This window comes from Monodelphis domestica, chromosome X, assembly GCF_027887165.1.
Source record: "Monodelphis domestica isolate mMonDom1 chromosome X, mMonDom1.pri, whole genome shotgun sequence".
In the NCBI taxonomy this organism is placed as follows: Eukaryota; Metazoa; Chordata; class Mammalia; order Didelphimorphia; family Didelphidae; genus Monodelphis; species Monodelphis domestica.
Window position 1 is genome coordinate 71,291,269 of NC_077235.1, and position 19,302 is coordinate 71,310,570.

At 49.7% G+C, this 19,302-nt stretch overlaps 1 protein-coding gene across 10 annotated transcripts in view; it reads left to right on the forward strand.

The window, feature by feature from the left end:
* Positions 1–19,302, forward strand: part of ARHGEF9 (Cdc42 guanine nucleotide exchange factor 9) — a 288,936-nt gene that overhangs the window by 243,417 nt on the left and 26,217 nt on the right. For all 10 annotated transcript variants that reach the window (XM_056808819.1, XM_056808820.1, XM_056808818.1 and 7 more), the window contains 3 exons: positions 137–369; positions 7,123–7,252; positions 17,651–17,782. In XM_056808819.1, coding sequence (XP_056664797.1) covers positions 137–369; positions 7,123–7,252; positions 17,651–17,782 — 495 coding nt within the window. The remainder of the gene's footprint in view (positions 1–136; positions 370–7,122; positions 7,253–17,650; positions 17,783–19,302) is intronic.

Sequence of the window (19,302 nt, forward strand, 5' to 3'; positions counted from 1 at the left end):
TGAAGCCTCATTTTCCCCCTCCTGTAATTGAAGGTGATTGTACTAATTGGCCTCTAAGATCCCTTCGTGACACACTAATCCAAGAGCCTATGCCTCATGTCACCTCCTCCCCTTGCCTTGTTTCTTTCTCCTGCAGCAAGATGGCTTTTGGATCTATTCGGAATATTGTAACAATCACCTGGACGCATGCATGGAGCTCTCCAAGTTGATGAAAGATGGCCGCTACCAGCACTTCTTTGAAGCTTGCCGCCTGCTACAGCAAATGATTGACATTGCCATTGATGGCTTCCTCCTGACCCCAGTGCAGAAAATCTGCAAATATCCACTACAGCTGGCAGAACTCCTGAAGTACACAGCCCAGGACCACAGGTAAGCTGCCTGGCCTGTGCAGGTTGGTGGCCTAATGGGGGTCAATGGGCTGGAAGCCCTGCTCACACTCAGGGTACAATGTGGGACACTTTTCTCAAAAGGACACTTTTTTGACATTGGCTGAGAGACCTTGGCCAAGTAGATCTTCCTTTCTGAGTTTGTTTCTTCCTGAGAGAAATGGGTATCATCATGTACATACTGCCTGCACTACTGAGGACTTGGGAAGATCAAATCAAAGAATATGAAAGTACTTGAGAAAAGTACAGTATAAGCATGAGTAGTATTATTGCTTCCATCCTTCATATTACCTGTTATATGAACAATAGCCCTTGAGGCCTTTTTAGCCCTAGATTTAGGGTCCTAGTGTAACCTGGGGCAAGTCACTTTAACTACCAGTCTTATTTTCCTTTTCTATAAAAGGAGGGAGTTGGTTGGGTCTTTCAATTTTTCTTTTTCTGTTCTAAGGCCCCTCCCTGCTATGATATTCTGTGTTCTAAGCCCCTCCCAGCATTGACTCTCCCTGTTCTGAAGCCCCTCCCAGCTCTGACATTCCCTGTCCTGAGGCCCCTCCCAGCTCTGACACTTCCTGTTCTAAGCCCCTCCCACCTCTGACACTCCCTGTCCTGAGGCCCCTCCCTGCATTGACACTTCCTGTTCTAAGCCCCTCCCACCTCTGACACTCCCTGTTCTAAGGTTATTCCCATTCCTGATATTTCACCCTCTAGAGTTCTGCTCATAGATCTGACACACTAGGTCCTTAAGGCCCTCCTAGCTCCATCACAGTCCCCCTCTGTCCCTGAGGGCGCATTCTAAAGCTCCTCCTAGCTGTGCAGTGGTGTGTTCTGAGGCCCCTCCTAGCTCTGGTACTCGTTGAGTACATGGGATCAAGTCTGTAACCTTGGCCTTGTTAGTGCAGTCCTCCAGTCCACTCGGAGCTGAGCTAATCAGCCCAGACTAAACAAGCCAAGGGGGAGGGAGGTGTTTCTCTTCTCCCTCGGCCTCCTGTCTGATTCTCATTAGGCCCACTGCCCGCTTTGCTTTGGGCCCATTTCCTCTGGGCTGCCTTTCGGCACTGGACGTTGAAGGCCTCTGAGATTTGGTTTACGTGAAGGAGCTGGAATAGTTTGCTGCTTCCATCCTCGGCTTCTCCCAGCCAGCCCCGGCCCTCACGTGGGACTCATCCCCATGACGGTGTCAGTGCTCCAGAAGCCTGCTGACCATGTGACCTGCCTGGGACTTCTCTGCACAGAACCAGACCCACTGAGGCCCAGCCTCCCTCTGCCTCCCACCCAAGCAGAGAGCTCATTAGGCTGCAGATTCCAGCACACCTCCATCTCTTGAACAGAGCCAGAAGGTGGCCAAGAACCTGTGTTCATCCACAACGTGCCTTCTCTTTCAGTGAGAAGTGAGGCTCTTGCCTCCACTCTGGGGCTCTTTCTCCTCAAGTGGGCAACATGGTGGGGGAGAAACCATGGGCCTACGAGTCAAAAGAGCTGAGGGAGGCTCCTGGATCCAGCCCTCTTCCATTGGCTGCATGGCCTTTTCTGGGCCCCAGCTTCTCTATAGGATAGGCTGGACCCAGATCATCTCAAAGGTTCCGTAGGCTACCTCTGCCATTGCATGTTCTAAGTTCTCCAGTCTCTTGCCAATCCTTTCCTTGGAAGGCTTTTTGGTTTTCTTTTGCTTTTGATACAAGTAAGTTCCCCATTTTCCTTCAGCTCTTCCCCTTGAAGTTGTTATGATCTTTTCTGGTCTTGGTCTTTGGCTCCCTCTATCATTCTCTATTTCTGCCTCTATTTACCTCTGCCTCTCTATCTCTTTTTCTTCCCCCTAAAGTTATCATCTTTTTTGGTTTTGGTCTCTCTGGCTCTTTCTAGTTATCATTCTCTCTCTCTCTCTCTCTCTCTCTCTCTCTCTCTCTCTCTCTCTCTCTCTCTCTCTCTCTCTCTCTCTCCCTCCCTCCCTCTTTCTCTCTCTCTGTCTCTCTCCTCTCCTTCTCTCTCTCTTTCTTCCTCTCTCTCCTCTCCTTCTCTCTCTCTCCCTCCCCCCCCCCCCTCTCTCTCTCTCTCTCTCCCTCTCTCTTTCTCTCTCTCTCGCCCTCTCTCTTTCTCTCTCTGTCTCTATCTCTCTGTGTATCTTTCTTTATTTCTGTTTGTCTTTTCTCTCCCTCTCCTCTCTTCCTCTCTGTCTTTATCTCTTCTCCCTCCCTCCATTCTCTGTCAATATTTGTTCCTCCCTTCCTTCTCTCTCTGTCTCTCTCCCTCTCCTTCTCTCTTCCCTCTCTTGCTCCATGCCCAAGCAAATGGCGGCTTGTTCACATTCTCCCTGGGGTGGATGGAGAAGCCATCAGAAAGCCAATGGTTTATGGAATTGTGCAGCAGAGGCATTAGCCTGGATCAGGCCTGGGCTCCTGCCTGAGGGTCTGTCATGGAACCTGGTCAAACAGAGTTAGCTCAGTCTTATTCAATCAATCAGAGCACCGGGGCAGAAACATTTGCCCTCAATTTTCTTCTCTGTTAGATGAACTAGGATTGGCCTAGCTAGCCCCTGAGGTCTCTCCATCCTCTGATCCTGGGACCCTCCTTAGGGCGTTGGACTTGAAGTTTGAAAGACCTGTGTTCAAATCCTGCCTTAGGAACTCATTGTCTGGACTTTTAAAGTCCTTTCCCCTACATGGGCCTCAGTTTCTTCATCTATAAAATGGCAGAATTGGACCTTATGGCTTCCAAAGTCCTTTCTATCTCTTGATCTAAGATCTTATGGATGTGTTTATTAAGAAGGGTCTGGCACCTTCCAGTGGAAGCCTGAGGTTTCAGGAGGCCCCCTTGGCCCAGCAGAGCACCGGCAGTGACCATCTGGCCCCAACACAAGCCCTTTGTTTGACAGAGGAAAACACTGAGGCACAAACAGCCTGGGAGTTGGTGGCAGGGTTGAGGCTACAATTCTCTATGATCCCTACTCACGAGGCTGATTATGGTCCCAGATTTGCTGCTTTCTGCTCAAGGCTCTGGCTGCTCAATTCAGGGTGCCTTAGGGAGTGTATAGTTTAGTCTAAGCACATGAAACCATCCTAGCATCTTGATGACACTACCTTGGATAGAGCACTGTGCCTGCAGTCAAATCCAGCCACAGAAATTTCCTAGCTGTGTGACCCTGGGCAAGTCACCTCATTCTCTTTGCCTCGGTTTTTTTTCATCTATAAAATGAGCCAGAGAAGGAAATGGCAAATTCTCCAGTATCTCTACCAAGAAAACCCAAAATGAGGTCACAAAATCTGACCTCAGATACTTCCTAGCTGTGTGACCCTGGGTGAGTCACTTCACCTTGTTTGCCTCAGTTTCTTCATCTGCAAAATGAGCCAGAGAAGGAAATGGCAAATACTCCAGTATCTTTGCCAAGAGCATCCCAGTTGGAGTCACAGAGAGTGAGACATGACTGAAAAACAAGTGAAGGAGGGCATGTAAATATCCCATTAAAGGGGCAATGAGCCAGTTGTACGTGCCACTTAGCAAGTGCCTTTTCTGTGCCAGGCACCACACTAGGCTAGGGATAGATAGGGAGACAGAAAGAGAACAATCCCTGCCCTTAAGGTGTTGCCATTCTGTTGGGAGAAATCCCGGAGCTTTAGTCTAGGGACGGGAAGTGGCACATTAGGGTAGTCCAATGCAATGCCCATCTCCCTAGCAAAGAGAAGACCATCAGTATTTTGTGCTGTGGAAGGGCCGGAGGCTAAGTACAGGTACCCAGGCTCAGGAGTCCTGATGGCTGGCTGGAATGACATCAGGCAGGGGGCTCAGAGCCTGCAGTAAGTTACCCAGGATCCTCTGCTGCAGGGTGTAGACCAAGTGGGCACTTTGGAAAGCCCAAGGAGAAAGCGTGTTCCCTACTAGAGGTGTGTTCAGACATAAGGAACAGCAAAGTCCCAGAGGGCACCCAAGTGGAGGAGATCAGTAGAGTAGAGCCTGGGGCTGAGCCCTGCCACCGGGGAGCAAATTTTACCCAAGGGGTCCATCAATCTGCTTAGTGGCCCCAGGACAAAGAGCTTAGCTAAGGGGAAGGAGAAGTCAGCCTCTGTTTCCTCACCTAGAAGTCCCATGTGTTTGTCCACTTTTTTCCAACCTGTAGGAAAAAAACAGGTGAGGGGGAGCAGCTTATATTTAGAAACTGATTTGGGGGGATAATGTGGGGCAGATGCTTCCTCAGGCCAATCAGTGGGAACCTCAGGGCAGAATCCCAGGCCTTCAGACCACATCTACACCTTCTGGCCTTCACAGGACTGGCCGCCCACAAGGCATCCCTGTTCCAAGATCGGCTGAGAAAATCCAGATGTTTTGGTTGCTATAGTGATTACAGAGGAAGCAGATTAGGGTGGGGGTGACATTCGTTCCCAGCATGTGGGTTGAGTTAGGGAAGGAAGCAGAATCCAGCAAGAAGGAATGCTGGACACAGACGCCTTCCCTCGCCAGTGACCTGTGGTGGTGAGAGAGTGAGTGGCTGAGACTTGGGGGCCAGCTGCAGAAGGCCCCAGGGGCTCTTGGGAGCTGTCTTCCACCGCCTATCAGTCAAGTTTTAACTCTCAGTGGCTTCTGGGGCTGCAAGAACTTCCTCCAGCTATAACCATCCCAGCCCTCCCTTCTGCTCAGTTGAGATTTCACACACCTGTGTCCTCCCATAAAGCCCCTCCAGATGCAGAAAGGGCAGCCCAGAGCCCAGGGCTTGGTTTTGTGGCCTCTTCATTAAATGTCCCCACCCCAGGGGGACAGGGTTGGGTGTCAGCAGCTAGCCTGAGCCTCAGGAAGCTCAAATCTGTGCCAGAGCAGTCTTCAAAATGGTACCAGCCTGGGAGAGCCCAGGGACTGCACTCATTGGGTAGAGCCCTCTTTTTTAAAACCCTTACCTTCCAGCTCAGAATCAATACTGAGTATTGGTTCCAAAGCAAAAGAGTGGTAGGCAGTGGAGCTCAAGTGACTTACCCAGGATCATACAGCTAGGATTTTTAGAAAGCCTTTACCTTCCATCTTAGAATCAATACAAAGTATCAGTTCCAAGGCAGAAGAGCAGGAAGGGCTAGGCAATGACTTGACCAGGGTCACCTAGCTAGTGTAAGGGAAAAAGGGGTTATTTATTTAAAAGGTTGGTCTGGATAATATTTAAAATAGGGTCGCCAGAAATTTAATTTATTCCAAAGAGAGTTATTTACAAAATATAGAAAGAATGAAGTAGGAAATCAGAGAGAGGATAGGGTAAGATATCTAGCCTAAGTACTAAGTCATTTACTCCAACCCGTCTCAAAACCAGGCAGGGGAGTTTAGTACTTAGCCAGAGAGGCCTCGGCTCTTGTAGCCGAGGACCTGGGGATGCAGGGAGCCTCTCTCAAGAGGTAGGTCTCTCCTGAGGCTCTTCAGAAAATCCAGGAAAGGAGTCGGCCTTTTCACTCACCACGTGTCAGTCCAAAGGAAGAGATTTAAGAATAGCCTCACCAGGAACAGGGTGTCGGGTCCAGTCAGCAGACTCTTCTCCAGTCTCAACTCCAAAGAATGAAGAACTGTCTCTCACAGGAAGTTCAACTCCAAGTAAAACTGCACTCAGGAAGTTGTCTCTCCTTTTTAAAGACACTTTCTTTTGTGTCACTTCCCTAATTTTATGTCTACCAATTACAGTTGAAGCTTTGCTTTAGGACTGCCCAGGAGGCAGTCAGTCGATTCTGATTCGTCACCCACTATCAGACACATGGGTCACAGACCTCCCCCACCCAAGTGTGAATGGGGTGTTTACACCTTTGGTGATTAAATCTAAAAATGGGCAGGGGAATTAATTTCATTTTCACAATCAGGGGAGAGTTAAATTTAATCTTCTCACTAGGAAGTATCTGATGCTAGATTTGAACTCAGGACCTCCCATATCTGGGCCTGGCTCTCCATCCACTGAGCCACCTGACCCTCTTTGGGAAGAGCCCTCTTTAAGTCACCTTTAACCTCACTGAGCCAGGATAGGAGACCTGCAGATGCAACCAGTGAACTTTGTGATTTGTTTTTTGCCCTTGCATGCAGGGACCTTAAAACAGTGAACAGGGAATATCTAGACTGGCAGAGACCTTCGAGCACAGAATGGCCCCTCTCAGAGGTTCATTAGAACTTAGAATATCCAAACTGGGAAGGACTTTAGATCTGGCTCTCTTCTGGCCGAGGATAGTCACCTGAGACGTTCTAGAAGAGTGTCAGGCAGCAGGAGAAATGGGGACAATTGTTCTTCATGTTGCCTGCCCCCTTCTTCTTTTCTGGGGTCAGGGATTAGGAAGGTGCCTCCTTTCTTTCCAACTTACTACCATAGTTTCTCCTGGTTTCAGCTGCTTCATCTGTAAGATGATGGGAATTGTACTAGATAGCCCAAGAAGTGCCTCCTTAGCTCTGACATTCGCGGTTCTAAGGCCTCTCCCAGCTCTGATGTTCTCTGTTCCATGGGCCCTCCCAGCCTCTCATCTCTGACCTTCATTGTTCTAAAGCCCTTCCAGCTTTGCCATCCCCTGTTCTAAGGTCTCCTTCTGCTCCAAATGACCTTGCTCCCAGGCCCCTTGCAGCTCTGATGTTGGGTGCTTTAAGGCTCCTTATTGCTCTGTCATTCTGTGACTCCGAGTTCCTCCCAGCTGTGACAGGGCCCCCTGGGCATCCCAAAGCCAGCACTTCCCCTCCTTCTCCTGCCCACACCCCCCGCTGACATGACTTCATGTGCCTTCTCCCTCTTGTGTCTCCAAAGTGACTACAGGTATGTTGCAGCAGCCCTCGCCGTCATGAGGAACGTGACCCAGCAGATCAACGAGAGGAAGAGGCGTCTGGAGAACATTGACAAGATTGCCCAGTGGCAGGCCTCGGTCTTGGACTGGGAGGTAATAGTCGGGGATCGGCCCTTGGGCTGTCTGTCCAAAGGCAGAAATAGGAGAAAGGCAATGGAAATGTGGCCTAAGAGAAGGAGGGATGGGACGGCTAATAATGGGGAGAAAGAGGCCGTGTCGTCATCATGACTTTCTCTCTGGGGACCTGTATTTATCCCCCAGCACTGAGAAGTGACTTCCCCAGGGTCACACAGCTAAGAAGTATGAGAATGAGATCCAGACCCAGATCTCCTAAATCTTAAGTCATCTTTTGTCATAGGGTTATTTCATTCCAGAGCTGGGCTTCAGAAAGAACCTCGGGACCCAGGTTCAAATCCCAATCTGTGGTGATTGTGACTTTGGGACCAGTTCCTTTTCCTCCCTGGGCCTTGGTTTACTCCTCTGGAAAATGAGGAGATTGGCCAACATGGCTTCGGAAGTCCCTTCCAGCTTTACATCCAATATTGTCTCGTGACCTTGGGCAAGTCCTGGGCCTCTATTTGTTCCCCTGCAAGAATGAGATGCTTGGACTAGATGCCTCGGAGGTCCCTTCCACCTCTAGGTCTAGGACCCAAATGTGACTTAGACAAGCCACTTCCCATGGAGGGGAGCAGTCTGGGAGAAGATGTGTACTAGAGGAGTGGCCGCAAACTTAAATAGAAACAAATCCCTGCAGGCCACATAATGACTTAGAAAACCACAAATTAACATCTTCTATATTGTTTTGTATTTTTCCTTACTTGGTGAAACATTTCCCAGTGACATCTGAATCCAGTTCTCCTATGCAGGTGGCCAACGGGACTCCTCTAGGTTAGACAATATTGAAATGTGCCGATCCATCGATATTGATGGCAGCCACATAAGAGGCCTCCAATAGCGTGCCTCAGAGATCTGTGCTTGGTCCCGGGCCATTTAGCATTCTTTTTAATGACTCAGACTGAGGTGCAGATGGTTCACCTATCAGAGCAGCAGATGACACACAGCTAGCTGGGAGGGAGAGAGCCGACACCAGATTTCAGAGTCAGGATCCATAAGGATCTTGACAGGCCAGAGCATTGGGCTGAATCTAATATGCTGAAATACATGATGGATAGATGAGAAAGTCGTTCACTTGGGCTCCAAGTAGAGGACAAGGGAGGTAGAGCAAGTTAGGACCCGGTCTGTAAATAATCTGCAGGGTCAGAGTGGACCTCCAGCTCAGATCAAGTCTACAGTGTGGTGCGGGGGCCAAAAAAGCTATTGTTTTCTTGGGCTACATCACAAGAGGAATAAGGAGGTGACAGCCCCCTTTACTGTGCTATCATTGGATCATAAAGCATTTTGTCCATTTCTGAGCACCATTATTTAGGAAAGGCTGGAAATACACTGGAGAGTGACCAGAGGACAAAAGATTTCTTGCCATCTGACAATAGGTTGAAGGAACTGGGCATGTTTAACTTGGGGAAGAAATGACGTGAGGGGAACAGGAGAGTTCTCTTGAACTGATCTACAGGACTCTTAACACATGGAGGGATTCAATTTGTTCTCTTTAGCCCCAGAATGTAGAACCACGAGCAACTGATGGCCTAATCTCTCTCTCTCTTTTTTTTTTAATTAAATTTTTTTTCGTATAAACCCTTACCTTCTATCAATACTTGGTAAGGAGTCTAAGGCAGAAGAGCAGTAAAGGCTAGGCAACTAGAGTTAAGTGACTCGCCCAGGGTCACCTAGCTAGGAAGTGTCTTAAAGCCAGACTTGAATCCAGGATCTCCCATCTCCAGGCTTGGCTCTCTTAACTACTGAGCATTCTAGCTGCTCCTGGTTTGATCTTGAAAAGCTTCAGGACCAATAAAACTGTCCCCAAGTGTTCAGAGCTTCCTCTGAAGGTGGCAGACTCCTCTTCATTGGAGACTTTCTGGCAGAGGCTGGGCAGCCACTTTATCAAGACTGTCATGGTGCAGAGTCTTCCTGTGTGGTTTGAATTAGGCAGTCCCTGAGGTCCTGTTGCCCAACTCTCAAATTCTGTGATTGTGAGTGTAAACCAAGCGGTTGGGGTCAGTCTCGCTAGCTAACTTCTCAGCTCTCTGGGAGTTTCTCCAGGCCCCTTAAATATGCATATATAATAGCTGGGCGGACCACACAGGCCTTCACAGACAATCCGCATGTGTCTATTTAAATCCTGCTCTCTGGCTCTCATGGAAATTGGGCATGTGTTCCACTGGCGTTCGTTCCACAGTTCTTGATTTTCTGAGATTTCTAAGAGCCTTGGATCTGCAGCCATGGCTTAGTTTTGCCATATTGGGTGACTTGCTCCATATTGACAGACCTCAGACTACTACCCCATGACCTCAGCTGTGTTCTAGAGCAATGGTATCAAATTCATATAGAAACTGACTTAGATGGGGGTAGCTAGGTGGCTTAGTGAATAGAAGAGCAGGCCTGCACCCAGGAGATCCTAGGATCAAATGTGGCCTCAGACACTTCTTAGCTGTGTGACCCTGGGTGAGTCACTTCACTTTGTTTGACTCCGTTCCATCTGGAAAATGAGCTGCAGATGGAAATGGCCAACTACTCCAGTATCTTTGCTAAGCAAACCCAAAATATGAGGTCACAAAGAGTCTAACACGACTGAACAAGAACCCAGAGGGTAGGCAGTGGTAGGGTTTTCTTGGATAGCATATATCTGAGTAACGACTCACTTTCTCCCTCAACCCTCTCTGACTCACCATTCCTTCTTACATTGCCCACTTCATCTTGTTTATGCATGACCTCCAGGTGTGTGTCCTTTGCCCAGATATTTTAGTGTCTCCCTATTGTCACCCTGGGTAAAGTTTGATCCATTCTGCCTAACATTCAAGGCCCTCCATAATCTGGTACTATCTTCCATTTTCAGCATTAAGTCCATATCACTTTCCTCACTCATACTAGATTCCTTGATGTTCCCCAGATAGGCACAATGCTTTTCCAATCTCTGCCTACTGTGACCTTCCTGTATCCCTTTGGTCCGCACCATGGCCTCTCTTCTTTTGCCTATTGGAGCTATTGTCAAGTCATTTCGGTCATATCAGACTTTCCATGACCCCGTTTGGGTCCTTATCCCACCTAGCTGAATCTCTGCCCCTCTGTTCAAACCCAGTTCAAAGCCATCTCCTATGGGAAGGAAGTCTTCCCTGATCACATCCCTCTCAGTAACTCCTCTTCCTTGGAGACGAATCTAATTTGTACCTCTTTTAAGGCACCTCATGTTATAACATGGGAGTGATGTCGTTCTCCTTCCCTTCATCCTATCTCCCTACTAGCTTATGAGTTCCATAAGGTATAAACCGTCACGTATCTCCCTACAGGCTTTGTACAATGTTGTACGCTCAGTAGGCATTATCACAAATGTTTGACAGACGGATCTGAAATGCTTTTCCTCCTAAGTCCTGAGAAAGATGGAACTGAGGAGGGAGCTCCTCCTGGAAGGATTCCATTGGTCTGAGAAAGATCAAAACCGTTGAGTCGACGGTAAACTCATTCTGAATCCACAATACAAGAGCAGTCAAGAAAACTAACTTGAAGTATTGGCTTCTTGATTGGTCCTTGTGCCCACTGCCCCAGTCAGACTGCAGCTGCCTTTAGTTCTGGGGGCCGCAGCTCAAGAAGGATATTGCTAAGCAAGAGGGAGCCAGGAGAAGGGCAGCCAGAATGAAGAACAGTCATTAGGCCATGCCATATGACATCATATGAGTGAAGGAATTAGACATGTTAGGCTTCAAATCAGGATAAACTTCCTAATAGTTAGAGTTGTCCCAAAGGGATAGATGGGCTGCCTACAAAGATGATGGGTCCCTCTCCGAGAGGTTCGTCAAGCATGTTATAGTGAAGATTGCTTTGGGGTATGGTATGGGTTGGATTAGAAAGCCTCTGGGGGCCTTGCTAATTCTGTGACTTTTGAGGGCAGAGCCTTGAAGAATGTTAGAGAAAGGAGGACGAACAGGCATGCCAGGATATGGCGTGACGTACAAGACAGAAAGGTCCAAGAGCCCGAGCTGATCTGGGGTACAATTGAGGAGTCTGGTTTCTCTGCATGAGAAGGACTGTTCAGGGGAGTTCTTTTAGAAGACCACGTGTGACTTGAATGTGCTGTCACGATTTGTGTTAGAAAAAGAGACTTGCAATGCCAAGTCCATTGAAGGCAGCTACCTATGAGGTACGTGTTGGGCTGCATTATTTAGTGTTTTGTACTTGTAACCACAAAAAAGAACCAGGAGTAATGGCATTACAAATTCATCTCACAGCCCAGAGCTGTCCAACCTGACAGGCCATAGAATAACATTACCCAGATGGGAGAGGGAGGCCATCCCTCCCAGGGAGGGGGCAGCTGGCGCTACCATTGAACCAAAGAGCCAACAAAACGTTTGCATTGAGAAGGACCTTAGAACACAGAATAGAGACTATCAGAGCTGGAAGGAGCCTTAGAGCCTGGCATTTCGGAGGGGGAAAGGACCCTAGAACAAAGAAGTGTCAGCTAGAAGATATCTTAGGCCATGAACTACTTGAGCTTGGAGGGGGCATCGAATGTAGAAACAGTATCAAAGGAGGAAAGGAACCTCGAATGTAGAAAATCAGCATGGTAGGGACTTAGAAAAGGGAATGTCAAGATTGGGAAGAATCTTAGAAAATACAGTATCAGGGCTGGAAGGGCTTTGTAGAATACAGAATGTCCAAGCTGAGAAGGACTTCAAAACGTGGAATCTCATCTCTGGTGGGGACTTTAGAGAATGTAAGAATTGATACTGATCTTAGAACCTAGAAGATCCAAGCTGGCAAAAGTCTTAGGACCTAGAATGCCAAAGCTCAAAGGTACCTTAGAACACTGAAGGTCAGAAATGAGAGGGACCTCGGTGTGTGCACTGTCAGAGCTGGGGGGCACTTTAGAACAGAAAATGCTGGGTTTTGCAAAAGAGAAAACATGAGAAGCATCATTGGGTCACTGCGGACGGGTGAGGGGCCAAGGCGGAAAGGCCCTCCAGGTAGTTCATCTGTCTCTGTTTAGTTATGTCCAGGGCCAGGGATGGGTCTTAGGACAGAGAAGGTCAAAGCTAAGAAGGGCCTCAGAACCGAGGGGATCTTGAAATGGAGAATGCAGAGAAGGGAGGGACCTTTGTCTCAACCCCCTCATTTTCCAGATAAAGAAACCCAAACTGAGTGGTAACCCAGTCCCCTGGCCCACTTATCTTCAGATCGCCCGTACCACTAGACACTGAGTGTCTGGAAGCCCCCAACCTCCTGCCTCATCTACAAGAAGGACTGGATGTGGGGGTCAGGGCCACAATGTCCCACGCCCCCATTGTCCTTGAGAGCTGGGTCCAGGTGGAGCCCGAGGCCCCAGAGACTGTGGCCCATGGCCCCAGGGCTTCCATTCGCACAGAGGTTTCCTAGGATTTCACTGTAGGGCGAGCAGAGACAGGCCTGGTGGATGCCAACCTTGGAAATCAGCAGGGGAAACCCCATCTTCCTGTGTGCCCTCCCATCAGCTCCCAGATGTTTCTGGTTGTCAGAAGCAACCCCATCTTAATTTCAACTTCATTTGCCAAATGAAAAAGATCAGAGCCTTTAGCACTTCATCTGTCTTTTTGGGAGGAAGAGGGTGGGAGAGGGAGCAAGAAGCCAACCTTTCCTGTACCCGAGAGCTTCTGCCTGGGAGGCATGTGCTGGCCTCCTTCCGATGGATCTAGACAGAGAAAACAGTATTGGGATGTGGGGAAGGGCCTCAGAAGCCATGAAGTCCAACCTTCTTGTTTTACAGAAGATGAAACTGAGGCCCAGGGAAGGGAAGGGACTTGCCTGAGATCCTACAGTTAACACACAACAAAATTTGAACTGAGGTCTCCTGACACAACTCCCACTCCCGACCCCTCCCAGGATTGAATCCAATTGCTTCCAGCCCCCGGATTCTCAGCTCCGCTCCCTCTGTGGTTGAGCAGCCCCTGTACCTCTCTAGACAGGCAGGCCCACTAACTGTGCCAGGATGAGCTGGAACTCATCGACTCCCAAATGAACAGGGAAAGGAAATCGTCAATTGTTCCGCTAAGTAGCAATCAATAGCCAGGCCCTGATGGGAGGTGTAGTCATGGGGAAGAAGAGCCCGTTCCAGAGGCCTGCAGGCTTCTGGGAAATTTCCATCTCTTTATTTCCCTGATGCTGGGATGATTCCATCAACCTATCTTTCTGCCACTGTTCACACTCATTAAATCCACTTGAGAAGAAGAGAGGGGAACGTGGCCCCGACCACTACTTTTCGGCTCCTTTTCTCCTGATGCTTTTCACAAAGAGGAGTCTGAGTTGGCTGCGGTGAATGTTCCAGGTTCTATTTCGTGTGTGTGCACTTCTCTCTCTGTGGCTTCCCCCTCCTCCAACTTGATTGTGTAAATCCCCTGGGTCTGCTCCGCTTTCCCATTGAATGATTAGATTCACCGTAGACTTTCCAGAAAACAAAAAGCCAGACGTGATGAAGGCAGCAGGAGTGCTGATTTGAGAGCTCTGGTGGCCTGATGAGGCGGCCTTCTGGGACCCCCCGATCAAACTGGGGACTGAATTGATTTCTCATTTTCCTTTCCCGATGACATCAGACAGCATGGGGAAGAAACTCGAATTAAATCATAGACTAACTGAGCTAGAAGGGAGGAACCTTAGACCATAGGGCACTGAAGGGGCCCTTGAGACCATCTAGCCCAGCTCCCTTCCTCTTCAGAAGAAGAAACCAAAGCCAAAGATCATGGGCAAATGTATTTAGAGAGAGATCGTATTTTTACATCCCTTAGAAGAAATGTCAGATTATTTCATCGTCTTCCATTAGATGTTATCGTCTAGCCTCCCCTATCTAGATTGGAAGGGCCCCAGGGGCATCTGCTCTGGTCTGTCGCCCACCACCTCCCCATGGAGGATCCTGGTCCACTCTCATCTTTCTTTCCCACATCATCCAGCCCCCAAACACAGAATAGATTGATCTCTCGTTAAGCTCGGCTAGAGGTACCATGAAATAAGAACCACCACCCCACCACCCCCGTGGTTGGAGACAGAGGGTCTGGCACTAAGCGTTGGCTCCAAAAACACTCCTTGTATAACCTAGAACACCTTCCTTCTCTGTGCCTCAGGACCCTCTTCTGTTGGATTTAATGAGGCCAAGTTAACGGGTCTAACATTCTAGTATTGGGGGTCGTGCCCCAGATCACAGCAAGGATCAATGACCCAAAGTGAATTTGATTGCCCTCCCCACAAACCCTACCACCACTACCAGTCTTCTCCCAAGAGAATGCCCCAAGTCACCTGCCCACTGGCCACTTAATCCAGAAACACATTGAGTGCTTTCTCACTTGGTATACGTGGGGGAAAAGAGCTCCAGAAAGGAAAGTGGGTACACAGCACCTGAGAAGGCCTACCGGGGTCAGAGGACCTCGCATGACTCTTGCCAGGTTGGAGAGTTGATGAAAACAGACAAAAATCACCCAAGGGGAAGGGATAGTGTTAAGAGGAAGGCTTGATGCAATCCCCTTGGCCTACCATTGGCCCATCTTTGAGCTATTGGAAACTGCTCACAGATAGCTGAAACTGGTTTCATCCAAACCCTTGGTTTTACAAAGGGAGAAACTGAGTCCCTGGGAAAGGATGTTGTTCCAATGACCGACAGCTAATGGGTAGGAGGGCTCTGCTCTTGCCAGTCACTGGATTCCCTTGGTGCCATCAGCCACCTCACGCACTCTAGCCTGCTGCCATGCACATTCTCCACCTGCTGCTGACCTTGGAGGTGCTACCTCAAAATGTGCCAGCTAGCAGCCAGGCCCTCCCCTGGCCCCACCTCCTTCCCCCTTCGATTGCCAATCTCTGCCTTCCACCCTCTAGGGCTTTACTGCTTTGGATTCAGTTCATTAAGAGGAAATGTTAACTGAGTTCCCAGGTATCCTCCCAGCTCAGCTCAGAGCCCTGGCCTCCAGCCCAGAATGCCCATTCAGCTTCTATTAGGAGAAGGCATTAGCAGTGGCAGCAAGGAGATATGATGAAGAACACCTGGGGCGTGGCGTCCTGGGGCTCAAGGCTCTGGCCCTGGTTCTGCACCAATCCACTGTGGGGCTGAGGATGAAGCTCATCCTGTCTCTGGGCCTCAGTCTTCATTTCTGAAATCGGGTCATCATTACTCATCTCCCAGGCCCCAGCCTGTGCTGAGGGCCCCACCAGCTCTACCATTTTGAATTCTAAGGCCCCTCCCAGCTGTGACCTTCTTTGTTCTACGTGGCATTCTGGGTTCCAGGTTTCCTCCCAGCTGTGACACCCCCTGTTCTAAGGCCCTTCCAACTCTGGCCTTCAGTGACTGCCCACAGGATTTGACTTGTCCTTGACTGTTCCAAGGCTCTGGGGGCTGTCCTTGCCCTTAACTTGAAGCCTGGAGGCTTCCTGGGAAGTGTGGCCTTGCTACTTACTGCTTCTTAGTGGAGGGATGGGGCAGCCGGGCATCGTTCCCTGGCAGGATAGGACCACAGAGCCAGGTAGCAGCCACCTCTCCAGTGTTAATTAAGCAGATTTTAATTAACCGCGGGGAGGCGGGGAGGGGGGCTCTGATTATAAGAGGATGAGCAGATTCTCCCTCTGTCTGGCCCCCCTTACTCATCTGGAAAGGAAAAGGCCTGTACCATCTGCTCAAGTGTACACATTTTTATTTTTGTTTTTGTTTTTTTAGCCTCACCTTCTGTCTTAGAATCAATACCAAATATCGGTTCCAAAGCAGAAAAGTGGGAAGAGCTAGGTGATTGGAGTTGAGTGACTTGCCCAGGGTCACTCAGCTAGGAAGTGCCTGGGGTCAGATTGGAACCCAGGACCTCCTGTCTCCAGGCCTGACTCTCTAACCACTGCTCAGCTGCCCCTCAAGTGTACACTTTGCAAAGGAAATAAAATAGCCCAATGTCAGCAGGGCCTGATGAGAACGAACTCCGGTCCAGGCTTCAGGAGCCCTGGGCACATCCTCTCCCCATCACTCATTTGCTCTCGGTCTTGGGCCAGTCCCTTCCCCCTCTGGGCCTCGAAGGAACACAGGGAGGGGTTCCTACAGCTTGGGGGGTGGGCCCAGCAGTGCTCATGGCTCCTAGCTAGCTTCCTCTGCCCTCCTGTCTCCTCCTTAATTATAGCTCCAACAGTAGCCACACACACACACACACACACTCACGCTCTCTCAGATATGAGGCCTGCCTATGGATGAGTCTGGCCCACCTGCCTCCTCCCTCCAGCATCCTCCCACTGCAGTGGAGGGAGGGGCATCCACAGTCTCACTCCTAACCAAGCGAAGCTGCAAATGACTGCGTTTGATGCTGCCTGAGAAAGCCATCTCCTCTGGCTTAACTTTAGCAGCAGGACTCCATTCAAGCCACCCCTCTGCACTCCCCAGGCCACCTTCCTTTCTTCTGGAAGCAGCAAGATGGCTCAGTGGGTAGTGAGCCAGCTTGGGAGACAGGACGTCCTGGGTTTAACTCTGACCCCAGATACTTCCTAGCTAGCAGCCTCGACATCAGAGGGGCAGAAGGCACAGAATGCGATACTCCGGAAGGTGAAGGATGTGGGTTTACAGCCCAGAGTCCCCATTCCGGCAAAATGAGGGGGGGAAACGGTCATTCAGTCAGACAAGATTTCCCAGCATTCCTGAGGAATAAGGCAGACCTAAACAAAAAATCTGCAGGCCAAATGTGAGACACAAGGAAAGCCCAGAAAGGTAAATAAGAAAGAGAAAATGGAAGGGACGCATTAAGGCCAAAATGTATCTGCCTGTGTGGACAGGGCATCTCTGTAACTCTCAAGTTACTCTCCGCAGTAGAGAAGAGAGGAGGGATTTACTCAGAAAGAGGGCGGGGAAGTAAAGGGTTCTGGTGATACGGTGGCTATGTAAATGTGGCGACATGGAACGACGATGCATGATATGGCGTGTAAAAATCAATCCAGGGCTGAAAGAGAGGCTTGCACTAAGAGAAAAGGGAAGGGAGACATAGAATGGGGTCAATTATATAACATATTGCCTCAAACTCTTCCTGGCTGGGTGACCCTGGGCAAGTTACTTGAGCCCCATTGCTCAGCCCTTACAGCTGAACCAATATACAATATTGAGTTTAAGATGGAAGGTGAGGGTTTTAAGAGATAAATAAATAAAGATGTAACAGATTTCCATAACCGGGAGGAGGAATCCTGGGTTCTAGTTTCTATTTCCTCCACTGATTAGCTATGTGGTCCTGGATAAGTCACTTCCCCTCCTTGGGCCTCTGTTTCTCCCTCTGTAAAATTAGTGAACCACTTCTCTGCAGCACAGTTGGTGGCATAGCCAACAAGTCTGTTGCCACTCCACCCAATCCCAAGGAACTGAGGGAGGGATGGTGGTTTCTCGGGCAGCCTCTAACCTGCCCTTGTCTCTCTCAGGGGGAGGACATCCTGGATCGGAGCTCGGAGCTGATCTACACTGGGGAGATGTCTTGGATCTACCAGCCGTACGGGCGCAGCCAGCAGAGGGTCTTCTTCCTCTTTGACCACCAGCTGGTCCTCTGTAAAAAGGTAACCCAGCTCCGGGAAGCTCCTTCTCCTGCCTCCCTGGCGGCACAGAGCTCGGTGAGAGGGCTGGGCACTGTGGGGGGCGGGGGGAAGGGAGGGCTGGGAGGGGCTGGGGGGAGGGGGCACCCAAGCCCCTGCATCCCTTGCTGCAGCTCACCATGGGTCTCCCTGCCTGCCATGGTTCACAGCGCAGGGGTAAGAACTCCTGAAACTAACTGCAAGAGGGAAGGCCTGAACTGGCCAGTGCCTCACCTTGGAGGCCCCAGCCTCCTATCTCTCTTTACTGTGCAGTGCCTGCTTTTCCTACCCAGAAGCCTTTGTTTTCTCCCTCCTCCTCCTCCCTTCTACACACAGGATCATTACTTAGGCAGTGAGCCCACTCAGGCTCCATTTTCCTCATCTGGATGAGGCTGCTCTTTCAAAGACCCTTCTCAGCTCTAAAACCTGTGATTAAGTGTTCCCTTCTCTCTCTGGGCCTTCATTTCCTTGTCAGCTAAAGTCAAGAGATTGGAGTAGATCATCTCAGGGCCACGTCAACCCAGACTTCTCTTGAGCATCAAGCTCTGGTTCCCCTGTTCCTTTCTAGCAGGTCAGCATTTGAATTCTGAGCCATTTCCAGAGAGTGAGAGAAGGGCTTGGGCATCGCTAAGTGGGTAGAAAATGGAATTCAGGAGCTCTGGGGGACCCCCGGTGCCTCTGAACGGCAGTAGCCCAATCTACCTATGGGTAAGGCCATCCCTAGCCCCAGGGATTAGCAAGCTAAGTTTCAAATGGGAAAACCGAGGTAGAGGAAGAGCCAGATTGCTGAGGCAGAGGTGGAGTGGCTAAGAGACCCAGGAGCTCAAGGAAATCTCACAGGCCACCAATTCAACCCCTCAGCTTACAGAGAAGGAAACTAAGGCCCAGGAGGGGGAAGGGACTTATCCAAGATCACACAGGATCCTAGATCTAGAGCTGGCAGGGCCTTCAGAAGTCATTGAGTCCAAACCCTTCATTTTACGGAGGAGGAAACAACCCCCACAGAGGGGAAGAAACTTGCCCGTGGTCACATTGGTAATCGTTGACAGAGAGGGATTTGGATCCAGAGACCCTATGGAGTAACCCCTAGAGGGTAAATGCCTTCCTGTCCAAAACAGGACTGACTTATCTCAGGTGGCCTTCAAGCCATAGCTAAGCAGACAAGCTCAATCAAAAGCGCCTCAAGTCCCCTCTCATTCTGAGATTGCGGGGCACACTTATTTGCTCTGTCCATGGTAGGGAGCCATTTCTGGATCAGAACTTGTATTCTAAGTGCCCTTCTCAGGCTTACAGGAGAAAACACTAGTGGTGGAGGAATAGCCAGAAAGGCTAGACGGTCCTTGGTCTGGAGGGCTCGGCCTCACCCTCTCAGCTTGGACCTCCAGTCCCCCCACTCCCTGGGACACCCCCCAGAATGAATGACCATCTGAGACTTTCTAGCTCAGGCCATAAATCCCACATCTGGTTTGAAGCTCCCTCTTCTGTGTATGTGTGCCTGTCTATAT